The 16,517-nt window shown below is 43.3% G+C and overlaps 1 protein-coding gene across 1 annotated transcript in view; it reads left to right on the plus strand.

Moving 5' to 3' along the window:
* Window positions 1–15,179, plus strand: part of LOC308480741 (1-phosphatidylinositol 4,5-bisphosphate phosphodiesterase gamma-1-like) — an 80,682-nt gene extending 65,503 nt beyond the window's left edge. The window contains exons 22-29 of the mRNA XM_081012495.1: window positions 610–676; window positions 2,747–2,910; window positions 8,217–8,313; window positions 9,638–9,862; window positions 11,531–11,679; window positions 12,838–12,952; window positions 13,678–13,839; window positions 14,827–15,179. Coding sequence (XP_080868621.1) covers window positions 610–676; window positions 2,747–2,910; window positions 8,217–8,313; window positions 9,638–9,862; window positions 11,531–11,679; window positions 12,838–12,952; window positions 13,678–13,839; window positions 14,827–15,146 — 1,299 coding nt within the window. The 3' untranslated portion in view covers window positions 15,147–15,179. The remainder of the gene's footprint in view (window positions 1–609; window positions 677–2,746; window positions 2,911–8,216; window positions 8,314–9,637; window positions 9,863–11,530; window positions 11,680–12,837; window positions 12,953–13,677; window positions 13,840–14,826) is intronic.
* Window positions 15,180–16,517: the final 1,338 nt, after the last annotated feature.

Here is a 16,517-nt window from a genome sequence, read left to right on the forward strand (position 1 = left end):
GAAAACAGAATTAATACCTACTATAGATGACTGGCAGAACAAGATGATAAATTATGCTGAACTAGCTAGAATAACAGGAAGACTAAGAGACCAGGATGACCAGAAGTTTCATGAAAATTGGAATAAATATCTGACGTATATAAGAGATAAGTATAGAACTTTGAGGACTCTGGCAGGGTTAGAATAACTCTAACAGTGTTTGGCAAATATGTAAAGGAGATAAAACACGTAACTTTAGAAATTATCTGATACTTACCAATAAAGTGAAGGGAAGTCCGAGGCTCAGCGGAGGCTAAAATAACTGTGTACTATATATATGACTCTTGTAACAGCTATGTTATATGCAACTTATGTAATCTGTATATATGCATAATCAATGAAAATTAATAAAAATGTATAAGCAAAAAAAAAAAAAAAAAAACGTGAAATGAATGTGGTTCATTTATGTGTTACTTTTGTGTCTGGGGAATGTAGCAAGAGAAAGGTAGGGATTGAGACCTCGAGGTATCGCAGACCCCCTGTCTTTTGTTGGTTAACCGGCACAGCTTTAAAAACAAGAACAATAAATGAAATCCTGATTTCTCCCCTCTCTCTTTTTCTCTTGTTCAGTCTGTGGAGAACAGCCCTCTGGGCAACTTCCTGAAAGGTTTTGTTGATGTCCCTTCCTGCCATGTAGGTAAGTGTCTGAAGAAGCAGGGACTGGAAAAAGGAGGGGTTATCAATGCACCCCCTCCTTGGGGGAGAAGGACTGAGTTTGAATCCAAACAGGACAGTATCCTGGAATACAACCTTCCCTGGGCGCGAATCCTAGCACTGCTTGTTTGTGGTGGCGCTGTGGTCTAAACCACTGATCCTCTTGGGCTTGCCGATCAGAAGGTCGGTGGTTCGAATCCCTGCGACGGGGTGAGCTCCCGTTGCTCTGTCCCAACTCCTGCCAACCTAGCAGTTCGAAAGCACACCAGCGCAAGTAGATAAATAGGTACTGCTGCAGCAGGAAGGTAAACGGCGTTTTTGTGCGCTCTGGTTTCTGTCATGGTGTTCCGTTGTGCCAGAAGCGGTTTAGTCCTGCCAGCCACATGTCCCGGAAAGCTGTCTGTGGACAAACGCCTCCTCCCTCGGCCTGAAAGCCAGATGAGCACCGCAACCCCAGAGTCGCCTTTGACTGGACGTAACCATCCAGGAGGGGGATGCGGGTGGCGCTGTGGGTTAAACCACAGAGCCTAGGACTTGCCGATCAGAAGGTCAGTGGTTTGAATCCCCGCAACTGGGTGAGCTCCCGTTGCTCGGTCCCTGCTCCTGCCAATCTAGAAGTTCAAAAGCACATCAAAGTGCAAGTAGATAAATAGGTACCACTCCAGTGGGAAGGTAAACAGCATTTCCGTGCACTGCTCTGGTTCGCCAGAAGCGGCTTAGTCCTGCTGGCCACATGACCCGGAAGCTGTACGCCGGCTCCCTCGGCCAATAAAGCAAGATGAGCGCCACAACCTCAAAGTCGGCCACAACTGGACCTAATGGTCAGGGGTCCCTTTACCATAGAATCATAGAATCATAGAATCATAGAGTTGGAAGAGACCACAAGGGCCATCGAGTCCAACCCCCTGCCAAGCAGGAAACACCTTTACCTTTTAACTGCCCAGGGGTCCTTTACCTTAACCTTTTACCTGCATTTTATAAAATTTGCCTCCCACTTGATTTTAGAAAACCTCAAAGCAGTTTGCCAAAGGAATAAGGCCCTGAGGTTATTAGTGAAGGGAATTTAAACATGCAAAAGGATTGCTTGAGAAATTAATCTGCTAGGAGCAGATGAGGGCAAAACACCTGTTCCCTCCTCCCAGTTGCGCTTGGAAGCTGCCATTTGGAGACCCTGGAGCAAACGTGGAGGTTGGTGAAGTGAAGGACATGAGCATAGCTGCCAATGTTTCCCTTTTTATAAGGGAAATTCCCTTATTCCGAATAGGATTCCTCGCAAGAAAAGGGAAAAGTTGACTGCTATGGACATGAGGCAGGAGTTGGTAATGCAGGTGAGCTGTGCACAAGCAAGCTGCCGGCCAGCTCTGCTGAGGCTCTTTTTATTAGCACAATATGCAAAACCAGTCAGATACATTTTGGATACTGTGAGCTTTACACATCTTCCAATCCCGAGACCGTGGGGTGGTACAAGGTTATGTTGGCACCTGTTTCCACCGTGCCATTTTCCCCTTGGACAATGTATGACAAAAGAGACAAAGGTCACAGACAGACCACTAAAAGAGCAAAGGTTAGACAGAGGGCATGATGTTCAGAAAGCTGTGGCTTTGTCTAAGGGGGGGGGGGAATGTGCTCCACAACCCAGCGATCATTCCTACAGGTTGGGTTGTTCAGCTTCCGCCATCTCCCCAGGACGAGCCCAGCTTTGCCCATCTCAACGGCAAGCCAATTTGGCTGCGTTCGCTCGGAAACTGGAAGGCGCACCAGTCAAACTGAACTGGGACTGGGGAGCCTCGGTAGGAATGTTACAGGAAATTGTGGTGGGGTTTGTGGGGTTTATCGGGGCAATGAAGAGGGAGCCTGTCCATGCAGGCAGCATCTTCTTCAGTGGCTGGCTTCCATAGAATCGTGGAATTGTAGAGTTGGAAAGGGACCACCTAGTCCAGCCCCCCTGCAACGGGAGAGCAGGAACTGTCGCTTGCCCTGCGTGCTCCTCCGCGGAGCATTCCTGCGTTGAGAGCCTCTTCCAGTAAAGCCAACCCCTCTGATGTCCTTGTAGTTATCTCCAAAGACGGGAGGAGCTCCAAACCATTTGTCTTCACCATCCATTCCCAGCAGATGACCCACCCATCCCAGTCGCTGGACGTGGCGACAGACACGCAGGAGGAGCTCAACGACTGGGTGGCCAAGATCCGGGAGGCCACGCAGAATGCAGATGCCAGGGTGAGTCTTCCAAGAACTGGTTTTCCTCTGCCCTCTCCAACACTTTTTCCTTTTGTGCCATGGCTTTGAAAGCCTGAAGACATTGTAAGCCTGATGGGGGGTTGGTTTTTGCTGATCCACAAGCCACTCTAGAAACCTTTCCAGAGTCAATAATAATAATAATAATAATAATAATAATAATAATAATAATAATAATTTATTATTTCTACCCCGCCCATCTGGCTGGGTTTCCCCAGCCACTCTTGGTGGCTTCCAACAGAAGGTTAAAAATACAGTAAAACATCAGTCGTTAAAAACTTCCCTAATCAGGGCTAAATGATTGCAATGAGTGAACAGTTCCCAGAGTCTTGTGTTGGGGCCATGATGATAATAATAATAATAATAATAATAATAATAATAATAATATGCTGCCCATTTGACTGGGTTGCCCCAGCCACACTGGGTGGCTTCCAACAAAATATTAAAACACAAAACCCACAAACGTTAAGAACTTCGCTATTCAGGGCTGCCTTCAGATGTCTTCTAAAAGTCAGATACTTGTTTATTTCCTTGACATCTGATGGGAGGGCGTTCCACAGGGCAGGTGCCACCACCAAGAAGGCCCTCTTCCTGGTTACCTGTAATACCACTTTTTGCAGTGAACAACAACAACAAAAAATTTTAGCAGGTGCATGCCTGATATCAACAGGTTTCAAAGTGTGGGCGCTGCCCCACAAGTGTGGAATGGGTGTTTTGCGACATTTATAACAGTGCCAGTTCCGCCAAACATTATATATATTTTTTTTTATAATAATATTTTTTATTGCTTATTTTCCAAAGTCAAGATCCATCATCAATTTACACAACAAAAGCAGTTTTACAAAGAAAGAAAAAGTTAGAAAAAAGAAAATTCACTTTTCCACATCTTTTTTCATATTCAACTGGACTTCCCCAAATCTTCCATCCCTGCATTCTTTACAATAAAAAAAATTATACAGCAAATTAATACTTTATTTCGTATGTTTTTGTACTTTCATCTGTTTATATATTCTAAATTAAAACTTTTCACCGTTATGACTTAATTTCAATCATTTTCAATTCTCAATACTGAAGCATGTTTTCCTCAAAACTTAGCAAATTCTCAACTTTCATATAGCTTATAATGTTTTTGTAGATAGTCCTTAAATTTTTTCCAGTCCTCTTCTACTGCCTCTTCTCCCAGGTCTCGGATTCTGCCCGTCATTTCGGCTAGTTCCATGTAGTCCATCAGTTGCGTGTGCCACTCTTCCAGTGTGGGTAGCTCCTGTGCCTTCCAATATTTAGCTATAAGGATTCTTGCTGCTGTAGTTGCATATAAAAAGAAAGTTCTATCTTTCTTTAACACTCTCTGGCCCACAATGCCCAGGAGGAAGGCTTCTGGTTTCTTATTAAAGGTATACCTAAATACCTTTTTCAACTCGTTATAAATCATTTCCCAAAAGGCCTTCACTCTCGGACATGTTCACCAGAGGTGAAAGAATGTTCCTTCAGCCTCTTTACATTTCCAACATTTATTGTCTGACAAATGGTATATCTTTGCGAGTTTGACTGGGGTCATGTACCACCTGTATATCATTTTCATAATGTTTTCTTTTAAGGCACTACATGCCGTAAATTTCATACCGGTGGTCCATAACCTTTCCCAGTCTTCAAACATAATGTTGTATCCAATGTCTTGTGCCCATTTAATCATGGCTGATTTAACCATCTCATCTTGAGTATTCCATTTAAGCAATAAATTATACATTCTTGAAAGCGCTTTCGTCTTAGGTTCAAGTAATTCCAACTCTAATTCTGATTTTTCCACCTGGAAGCCGATTTTTTTGTCTTTTTTAAATATCTCTAAAATTTGGGCATAATGCAACCAGTCTCGCACCTTTCCTTTCAATTTTTCAAAACTCTGCAACCTCCAAGTGTCACCTTCTCTTTCTATTATTTCACAATATTTTGCCCATCCACCCCCCATATTAAGTATTTTTGTGGCCTTAGCCTCCATCGGTGATAACCACCTCGGAGTTTTATTTTCAATTAAGTCCTTGTATTTAGTCCAGACAATGAACAAAGATTTTCTGACAATATGGTTTTTAAACATCTTGTGAGACTTCACCTTGTCGTACCACAAATATGCATGCCATCCAAAAGCATTGTTAAACCCTTCCAGATCTAGGACATCAGTGTTTTCTAGCAAAAACCAATCTTTCATCCAGCAGAAGGATGCAGCTTCATAATACAACCTTAAGTCCGGCAGGGCAAATCCCCCTCTTTCCTTTGCATCTGTTAATATTTTAAATTTTATTCTGGGCTTTTTGCCCTGCCAGACAAACTTCATGATGTCCCTCTGCCACTTTCCAAAACACTCCACTCTGTCCACGATCTGCAGGGCCTGAAACAGAAACAGCATTCTTGGCAATACATTCATCTTAACGGCAGCAATTCTTCCCAACAAGGAAAGTTTCAATCTTGACCAAATTTCTAGGTCCTTTTTGATTTCGGTCCAACATTTTACATAATTGTCTTTAAATAGGTTCAAATTTTTCCCGGTCAAGTTAACCCCCAGGTATTTCACTTTTTTAACCACATTTAATTCTGTTTCCTTTTGAAACCCATCTATTTCTGAAGGTGTCAAATTTTTTACCAAGACCTTAGTTTTTTGTTTGTTTAACCTAAATCCCGCCACCCGACCAAACTCAGAAATTAGTTCTAAAGCTCTTTTTGTGCTAGATTCTGGCTCCTGTAATGTCAAAACCAAATCGTCTGCAAAAGCCTTCAGTTTATATTGTTTTCCTCCGACCTGTATTCCTTCCACCTGCTGATCCTTCCTGATCAAGTTAAGCAGCACCTCCAGGACAGAAATAAATAACAAGGGTGATAAGGGGCACCCCTGTCGTGTTCCTTTTTCAATTTTAAACTCCTCTGTCACCACATTATTTACTATCAATTTAGCTTTTTGCTCTGAATAGATTGCTTCAATACCATTTTGGAACGCCCTTCCCACTCCCATCCCTTCCAAATTTTTCTTCATAAACTTCCAAGATATATTATCAAAAGCCTTCTCCGCATCTATAAAAATCAAAGCTGCTTTCGTATTCAAATTTGTCTGCAGTAACTCCAAAACATCAACAATATTCCTGGTGTTGTCAGACAAATGCCTGCCAGGGAGAAAGCCTGCTTGGTCTTTATGAATTACTTCTTTTAAAACTTTTTTCAGTCTATTTGCCAAGATATCAGCAAAAATTTTGTAATCCACGTTTAGGAGTGAGATGGGACGGTAATTCTTAAGTTGAGTCTTTTCAGATTCCAATTTTGGTATCAAGGTGATGAATGCCTCTTTCCACGATTCTGGTGCCCCCTTCCCTTCCATAATTTGGTTACATACCTCCATTAATGGTTGAGCCAAATATTCCTTCAATGTCTTATAATATTTGGAGGTAAGTCCATCTGGGCCTGGGGATTTGCCCAACTGCATGTTCTGAATGGCACTTTCAATTTCCTGTTGTGATATTTTGTAATTCAGGGCTGTTTGTTTATCTTGTGTAAGTTTTTGCAGGCCATGACTTTTAAAAAATTTATTTATCTCCATCTCCACTTGGGGTCCTTGGGTGAACAATTTTTTAAAGTATCTCTGGAAACACTTTCTAATTTCTTCTGGTTTCTGAATACATTCTCCTTCAACCTCTAGATTGGTAACAAAGTTCAATTTTTGTCTCTTTTTCAGCTGCCATGCCAGCAGCTTCCCACATTTATTAGCCGACTCGAATGATCTTTGTTTCATCTGTTTAATTTTCCATTCAATTTCTTGATTTGTCAGTTTCACATATTGTGCTTGATGGAATTTTATTTCTCTTAAAACCTCTTTTGATTTTGGATTAAGTCTCAACTTTTTCTCTCCGTCTCTTATCTTCTCCAAAATCTTGTCCTTTTTACCATTCCAGAGTTTTTTCTTTATGGTATTCTGTTGTATCAGGAACCCTCTCATAACGGCTTTACTCGCGTCCCAGATTGTTTTCTTTTCCACCGAAGTGTTCAAATTTATTTCAAAATAATCTTTCATCGTTTTTTGGGCCTTCTTCACAATCTCCTGATCTCTAAATAGGGAGTCATTCATTCTCCATCTGAAGGATCCAGCTGGTGTAAGTCTTAAATCTATTTTCAAAGCATTATGGTCGGAGCAAGTTTTAGGGCAGATCTCTATTTTTTTAGTCTTAGGAGCCAGTCCTCTAGATATCCAGATTTGGTCGATTCTTGTCCAAGATAGGTGGGCTTCAGAAAAGAATGTTCCCTCTTTACCTAGAGGGTTTTTTGTCCTCCAAATATCAATCAAGTCCATATTGTCTGTAAGTTCAAAAAAAGTCTTAGGTAGTCTGCCAACTTTAGTCAAATTTTGATTTTGTGACTTATCCATATGCATGGAGGCAACCCCATTCATATCTCCCATCAAAATGATGTTAGTATAGTCAATATATTCCAGCATAATCTCATGCAGCTTCTTGTAAAATTCCGATTTCCCCTCGTTTGGTGCATAAATTCCTACTATCAGAAATTTTTCTCCTTGTGATTGTATTTCAATCGCCAAAATTCTTCCTTGTTCATCTTTAAACACAAATTTTGGTGCTAGGCTCTCCTTTGCATATATCACAACTCCTCTTTTTTTGACTTTATCTAATGATGTAAATTCTTGGCCTAATCTCTTGTTGGTTAATACTCTTCTATGGAGCCTAGTTACATGAGTTTCTTGAAGGCAAATGACGTCTAATTGTTCTTTCCTCAATATATGAAAAATTCTCTTCCTTTTCTCCGGGGAATTTGCGCCATTAATATTCCAACTAAAAAGCTGCAAAGACATCCTGGCTCAATTTGTCAACCAATGGGGTTGTCTCCCTTGTCGTCTATATCCAGAGGTGGATCTGGTTTTGCACCAGGCGTGGGGGGTGGCCAAGTACCTATTGTTCCTTTCCGAAGGTCCTCCCCGTAATCGTTTAGGAACTTTTCTTGCTCTTCTGGTGTTCTAATTTTTACCTTCTTCCCTTTCACACTGAAAGATAGTCCTTGAGGGAATTCCCACCTGTATCGGATTGAGTTGTTTCTCAGCAAGCTTGCCAGATCTTTATATGTAGTTCTTAAATCCAACAACTGTTTTCCGCCAAACATTATAGATCAGTTGTACAGTACTGTTGTCAGCCGGCTCGCTCTATTTCACGAAAGTAATTATTCATATGGATGGATCAAAACGAACAGATGCTCCGTGGAGTTTTTTCTGACCTTTTCTGCCGTTTGTGTATCCTGTGCAGATGCAGGAGGGGAAGATCATGGAGCGGAGGAAGAAGATTGCCCTCGAGCTCTCCGAGCTGGTCGTTTACTGCCGCCCGGTGCCTTTTGACGAAGAGAGTGAGTCCTCTCCATTTCCCATCCAGTCCCACGTGCAAATAGGGGGCAGACAGGCCCCGGGGGAATCTCTTGACCCATCAAACTCCTGTCTCTGGGTACCTGCTTCCTTCCCTGCCTGGTGCTGAGATGCCCCTCAAGACCATCTTGGCCTTTGAGCCAAGAGGAGTCCAACAGGTGCCCAAAATTGGCTTGAAACTCCCCAATATCTGGTCATTCATTCATTCATTCATTCATGGGAGGAATCTAAGGTAATATTCAGGCTATCTGCCCATCTACTTTTCCAAGCACAATTCAAAGTGTTGGTGCTGACCATTAAAGCCCTAAACGGCCTCAGCCCAGTATACTTGAAGGAGCGTCTCCACTTCCATCATTCAGCCCGGACTCTGAGGTCCAGCGCCGAGGGCCTTCTGGCGGTTCCCTCCCTGCGAGAAGCAAAGTTACAGGGAACCAGGGCCTTCTCGGTAGTGGTGCCTGCCCTGTGGAACTCCCTCCTACCAGATGTCAAAGAGAAAAATAACTACCAGACTTTTAGAAGACATCTGAAGGCAGCCCTGTTTAGGGAAGCTTTTAATGTTGAATAGGTTATTGTATTTTAGTGTTTTGTTGGAAGCCGCCCAGAGTGGCTGGGGAAACCCAGCCAGATGGGCAGGATATAAACAATAAATTATTACAGTGGTGCCTCGCAAGATGAAATTAATCCGTTCCACGAGTGTCTTCGTCTAGCGGTTTTTTCGTCTTGCGAAGCAACCCTATTAGCAGCTTAGCGGATTAGCGCTATTAGCGGTTTAGCGGCTATTAAAGGCTTAGCGGCTTAGCTGCTAAAAGGCTATTAGCGGCTTAGCAGCTTAGAAAAAGGGGGGGGGAGAGCGAAAAAAAATCTCAAGACTCGCAATACATTTTCGTCTTGCGAAGCAAGCCCATAGGGAAATTCGTCCTGCGAAGCAACTCAAAAACGGAAAACCCTTTCGTCTAGCGGGTTTTCTGTCTTGCGAGGCATTCGTCTTGCGGGGCACCACTGTATTATTATTATTAGCCACGTGCAGCCTCTCCTGGGCAGGGGATGAAGGCTCCCGCTGCCCAGGAGAGACTGCGCGCGGCTATCCCATAAGCCAGGACAGCCAGCGGGATCGCAGTGCAGCGATCCTGCTTGCTGTCCTGGCTCCTGGGATTCAGAATTATTTTTTTCTTGTTTTCCTCTTCCAAAAACTAGGTGCATCTTATGGTCTGGTGCGTCTTATAGGGCGAAAAATACGGTAGTTTTCTTTCAAAAGAGAGTGTTTCCCAAACCCCGCTTGGACGGGGGGAATCTGTTCTTTCTTTCCAGAGATTGGCACGGAGAAAGCCTGTTACAGAGACATGTCTTCCTTCCCGGAGACCAAGGCGGAGAAGTATGCCAACCGTGGGAAGGGCAAGAAGTTCCTTCAGTACAACCGCCGGCAGCTAAGTCGCATCTACCCCAAGGGGCAGCGGCTGGACTCCTCCAACTATGACCCACTGCCCATGTGGATCTGTGGAAGCCAGCTGGTGGCCCTCAACTTCCAGACCCCCGGTAGGTCAGCCCCCTTTCCTTACAGCAGCTGCGATCAGTGGCTGATCTCTCTCTTTTTTCCCTTTTCCCTTTCATTGCAAGATTTATTGACATTTAGAAAAACAACAATTGCCAAGCACCAGAAAGAAGAGGAATATCAAGAAGACTGGAAGAAATTTAAGGACTATTTGAATAAATATTGTAATGTAAATAATTAGAAGTCCCTTGAAAGTACCAAATAGGCCTAGGAATAAACTGGGATTTAATGAAATAAATGGAACCTAGAACACTAAGAAAAGTGAATATGATAGATAATAATTGGAAATACTTTGTCTAAGAATGATATTGGAAAGCTGTTACATGCAGATACAATGAAATTCAGAAGGTCAATCAACAATGTAAACAAAATTGGATCTTTAAGGGATATGGGATTAAGAATACTTTTTCTTATTGTTGTGGTCTTGGTTCAGGTTTTTTTTTTTTAGTATTGTATTGTTTTTTATTGGTTTTTTTTTCTTTTTTGTTATCTTTTATTTGTTATAATTGTGAAAAACTCAATAAAAAAAATTGGGGGGGGGGATTATCAAGGACAAAGCGTTGTCTTCCAGGACAAATGCCCGTACGGATGTTAAGTGTGCTGTCATCCACACGGCATCAAAACTTGGAAGCTCTTAACGCTTAACGTTATAGGCAATTGTTAAGCGTGTAAGGACAAAAGAAGTAATTATAGTTTTGTTTTGTTTTTAAGATGACCCCCAAATTTTATTTTTATTTTATTTTTAATAACATCTTTATTGATTTAAAATACAATCATACAATAAAGGTAAGTACAACAGAGTTAAGCACAATAAAGAAAAAAAGAAGAAAGAAAGAAAAAGGACAAAAAAGAGTTTAACAGTAGCAAGAAAATTTCAATTAAAAAATAAAAACCAAATATTTATGCAACATCAAATCAAATCGAAAGTATACGGAGAATGGAAATTATATAATATGAAATATATGAAATCACATAAACAGAAAACTTATGAATCTCTGAAAGTCACAAAATATGCATTCTTAATGGATTCTATTGAAAACATAAAGCCAAATAAACGTAAGTCTTTGAAAGTCTTTGAAGACTATACAAGTCTCTGAAAGAAGCAATGGGTCATATTCTTATCTGGTGAAAACAGTCTGTAAAGCTTTGTTTATGGCGTCTAACGCTGCTGAAGTAGTTTGCAAACCGACGTTGTGAACAGTGATCCCGGATATACCCACTGTTCCATGGAATTCTTCTTCAGCAGAGCAGAAGGATACAGAAGTGCTTCATAAACCCATCTATATGGGGAATGAGAAAGTATAACAACATTGCTATGGATCAGTGGTCATAAAGTTATGTACAGTTATACCTTGGGTTGAAGCAGCTTCAAGTTAAGTATTTTTGGGTTGCGCTCTGCAGCAACCCAGAGGTAGTGGAGCGCGTTACTCCTGGGTTTTGCTGCATGCGCTGACGCTCAGAATGACGTCACACGCATGCGCAGAAGCGGTGAAACGCCACACGTGCAGACGCACAGTCGCGTGTTACCTTTGCTTCAGGATGCGAACGGGGCTCCGGAACGGATCCCGTTCGTATCCAGAGGTACCACTGTAGTCACTGCCTACTGACTGTTGTTTGCAACACAGGGGTTAAATTGTTCCCTCTGCTTCCAGACAAGCCTATGCAGCTGAACCAGTCGCTCTTCATGCTGGGGGGCCGCAGCGGATACGTGCTGCAGCCGGACATCATGCGAGACGAGCTCTTTGACCCCTTCGACAAGAGCAGCCTGAAGCACGTGGAGCCAATCACCGTTCAACTGCAGGCAAGTGAGGAGGAAGAGGAGGAGGAAGAGGAGGAGGAAGAGGAGGGGGAGGGGGAGACTGGGGCGGCCCAGCTCCAGCTCCCGTCCGGTGCTTTTCAGTGGGGGAAACTGAGCTGTTCCTTTTCCTTTGCACTGTTTTTGGGGGACAGGAGGCGGGCGGGTGTGGAGGACTCCCTGGTCCTGAATGGGATAACTGTGCCCCTGAAGGACCAGGTGCGCAGCCTGGGAGTCATTTTGGACTCACAGCTGTCCATGGAGGTGCAAGTCAATTCTGTGTCCAGGGCAGCTGTCTACCAGCTCCATCTGGTGTGCAAGATGAGACCCTTCCTGCCCGCAGACTGTCTCGCCAGAGTGGTGCATGCACTAGTTATCTCCCGCTTGGACTACTGCAGTGCGCTCTATGTGGGGCTACCTTTGAAGGTGACCCAGAAACTACAATTAATCCAGAATGCGGCAGCTAGACTGGTGACTGGGGGCGGCCGCCAAGACCACATAACACCGGTCTTGAAAGATCTACACTGACTCCCAGTACGTTTCCGAGCACAATTCAAAGTGTTGGTGCTGACCTTTAAAGCCCTAAAGGCTTCGGTCCAGTAGACCTGAAGGAGCGTCTCCACCCACATCGTTCTACCCAGACACTGAGATCTGGCGCCGAGGGCCTTCTGGTGGTCCCCTCACTGTGAGAAGCCAAGTTACAGGGAACCAGGCAGAGGGCCTTCTCGGTGGTGGTGCCCGCTCTGTGGAACGCCCTCCCACCAGATGTCAAAGAGAATAACAACTACCAGACTTTTAGAAGACATCTGAAGGCAGCCCTGTTTAGGGAAGCTTTTAATGTTCGATGCATTACTGTTTGATGCAAAATATTGTGTTGGAAGCCGCACAGAGTGGCTGGGGAAACCCAGCCAGATGGATAGGGTATAAATAATAAATTATTATTAGCAATAGCATTAGCATTTGCATTTGCTTCCGAATGCCACTAGCTGGAAACCACAGGAGGGGAGACTGCGGCTCTCACACTCGGATCCAGCTCTCGGGTTTCAGGTTGGCCAACATGAGAACAGGATGCTGGGCCTTTGGCCTGTTCCAGTAGGCCACTCTTAATGTTCTGACATCTTACCCTTTCCACCTAGCTCAATGCCCCCCTTCTCCTCCCCACAGATCCTGGGGGCTCGGCACCTCCCCAAGAACGGACGCAGCATCGTTTGCCCCTTTGTGGAGGTGGAGGTCTGTGGCTCCGAGTTTGACAACAGCAAAAACAAGACGGATGTCGTAGGTGAGAAGGCCTGTCTCCTCAGCTGCGGTTGAGAGACAGACGAGACAAATAGATTACTGGCCTTTCTCTTCCCGCAAAGCAAAACTAGAGCTCCTGGCTGGTTTGCTCTCATGACAGGGGGGGGCTTGCCCCCTCCCACCTGATCATAGCATGTGTATCTTCTGAGTCATTTCCTACAGTCTCATGGCTTTGCATAGTTCCTAGTTTCCCAGAGGTGGGGTAAGCAATTTGTGTTTGTGACAGTTTGAACGACCCATTCATTTAAGGTTATAGCAAATTCAGGTTAAAAACCTCCAAGCCTGCTACCTTCCAGGGGAGTTTGTTCCCCTCTCAAATGGCTCTTGCCATCAGAAAGTTCTCCCTAATGTTGAGTCGGAATCTTCTTTCTTGTAACTTGAAGCCATGAGTTTGAGTCCTGCCCTCTGGAGCAGGAGAAAACATGCTTGCTCCATTTTTCATATGACATCCCATCCTATATTGGAAGATGGCTATCCATGTCTCGTCTCAGTCTCCTCTTTTGCAGGCTAAACATACACAGCTCCTTCAACTGTTTCTAGACCCTCTATCATCTTGGCCACCCTCCTCGGCACACCTTCCAGCTTGTCGATATCCTCTTTACATTGTGTTGCCCAGAATTGGACACAGGACTCCAGGTGGGGTTCAGGGGTCTGGGCTTCCTCCCAATCTCCTTGTTTCATTTTAATTTTCTCCTCCTCTGCTCCCAGCTGACAACGGCCTCAATGCGGTTTGGCTCCTCAAGCAATTTGTCTTTGACATCAACAACCCCGAGTTTGCCTTTCTGCGCTTTGTGGTCTACGAGGAGGACATGTTCAGCGACCCAAACTTCTTGGCTCAAGCCACCTTTCCTGTCAAGGGCCTCAAAACAGGTATGGGCTGGATCTCTGCCACACACACACACACACAAACACACACACACACCGCTTCCTTTCCCACACTGATTCACGGCTCTCCCCCCCCCATGATCCAACAGGGCACATTCTCCTTTTTTTAAAATAAAATAATAATTTTTATTACGTTTTCAGTTTTTGTAATCACAATATCCACACATACATCAATAAACTCAAACATCGCTCTCACCAGAGCATCGACCTCCTCCCTCCCCTCTTCCTGACTTCCGTATATATTTACTTTAATCTTAGCATTTCTATAACCACTTTTTTACCTTCTCTCTTTGTTTTTATATTTCTCCTTGTTAAATGTAAATCAGTTCCTTATGCTGTCATTACAAAACATTTCAACTCAAAGCTACAAACGTTTTCAGATGTTTACAATATTCTTTCATATGTAATATAAATTTGCTCCAGTCCTTTTGAAACAGTTCCGTCACGCTGATTCCGGATCTTCCCCGTCAGCTTTGCTAACTCAGCTTATTCCACCATCTTACTCCGCCATTCTTCCAATGTTGGAATATCCTGTGATTTCTGTTTCTATTCTCTGCCCCCGTCCCACTGGCCGCGGGTGCCGTGGAAATGATGGAGTGGCCCAGTGGGTCTTCCTTGGCAGTCGATATTTTTATATTAACAGTATTATTATTATTATTGTTGTTGTTATGAGAGAAGAAAAGGCTAAGGCAGGGTTCCCCAAACTCAGGCCTCCAGCCGTTTTGGAACTACAATTCCCATCATCCCTGACTGCCCATCCTGGTGATGGGAGTTGTAGTCCAAAAACAGCTGGACAACCCAAGTTTGGGAAACTCTGGGCTAAGGAGTAAACTCTACACAAATCCGGAGAGAAGTCCCCAAGACGGTTGGAAGGTGTCTTGTACGCCTCCTTCCGGCAGCGCCTGCAGACCAGCTGGTGCCCAATTTATTGCTCCGCTTTCGCTTGCGTTCAACTGTGGTCTCTGCCTGCAGGTTACAGGTCGGTGCCCCTCAAGAACAGCTACAGCGAGGACCTGGAACTCGCTTCCTTGCTGATCCACATTGAAATTGTCAATGCCAAGGTAAGAAAGATGCTTGCGGTATGTGATAGGCTGCTTCGCCCTCCACTGGCAGATTGGCATCTAAGGCCCCGGGGTGCAATGAGTTGCCCATGGTTAAAAGCAAGAGTCTGTAATTCTGCGTGGACCCTCTTGGCTTTGACCTTAGCATCAAAATATTTAGAGAAAGGAGCTGCGTTTACTGAGAAAATGTGGTTGTGGTTCTCTCAGGGTTTCAAGTTAAAATGCATTTAAGAAGTGTCATAATTTTTCCTTTACTGTTTTATCTTTTGGGGGGTGGGTTGTGTGTAAGATTTTTATTAAATTTTCTGTTTTACAATTTAGAATGTTCATTTAAACAACCTTAAAATGTCCATGACTTCCTTTCTTCTCTTTCCATGGTTCATTTTGCATATCACAAATCCCTGCATATTTTACATAGACTAAACCATTCAGCAATCCATTATTACATCCATCAAAACTTTTTTATACTGTTGGATTCATCTTAATGCTGCCGACATTTTGAAGTGTACACAATTCCCCCCACCATATATTCAGTAAACATTTTCCAATCTTCTTTAAATGTATGCTCTTCTTGTTATAGAATAAGACAACAAGAGAACATATAGAATATGTTAGGTCCGCAAGCTGCGCATATTCCATCAGTTTAGGTTGCCATTCTTCTTTAGTGGGGACCTCACTCGTTTTCCATTTTTGAGCCAACAGAACACGGGCCACAGTAGTGGCATACATAAATAACTTTTTAAAACCTGTTTTATCTTTTGTAAACCGCTCTGAGGTTTTCCGCAATCAAGTAGACACATTTTTGTCTACTTGAAGAAGCCATAGTCCGATATGAAAAATACAAATATTTAGGTTACAAAACTGTAAAAATAAAGAAAAATTAAGTTTGCAAAACAATAATTACCATGTGGTTAGGGCAGATCAACATGTCAGTGTCTATCCCCAGTGTAAATACGACATATCGGCAAAAGTCGGAAATTGCATGATAACTATAGCATGTATACGAAAATCGATTTCAGATTTGAAATCACAATTGAAAGAACATACAGTGGTGCCTCGCAAGACGAAATTAATCCGTTCCGTGAGTCTCTTCGTCTTGCGGTTTTTTCGTCTTGCGAATCACGGCTATTAGCGGCTTAGCGGCTATTAACGGCTTAGCGGCTATTAACGGCTTAGCGGCTTAGCGGCTTTAAGAAAAAGGAAACAAACTCGCAAGAACTCGCAAGACGTTTCGTCTTGCGAAGCAAGCCCATAGGGAAATTCGTCTTGCGGAACGACTCAAAAAACGGAAAACTCTTTCGTCTAGCAAGTTTTACGTCTTGCGAGGCATTCGTCTTGCGGGGCACCACTGTATAAGAACAGTTGAAAAATCTCACGCAAAAGAAAAAGGGGGAAAAATTGTTCCCCAGTATACTGTATATCCCAAGGGAATACATTTTTTTACATACCTCCAATTTGTACATAGATATACATGTCATTTTCAATGCTATATATGTCATGTTCAGTGCTATATAAGTCACTTACATTTATGCTCATATTGTACTACTTTGGCTATGTGTTTAATAAAATATTGAATTCTTGCATTGTGAAAAACAAAGATCA

Source organism: Podarcis pityusensis (genome assembly GCF_964106645.2).
Source record: "Podarcis pityusensis genome assembly, chromosome: 7".
NCBI classification, from domain to species: domain Eukaryota; kingdom Metazoa; phylum Chordata; class Lepidosauria; order Squamata; family Lacertidae; genus Podarcis; species Podarcis pityusensis.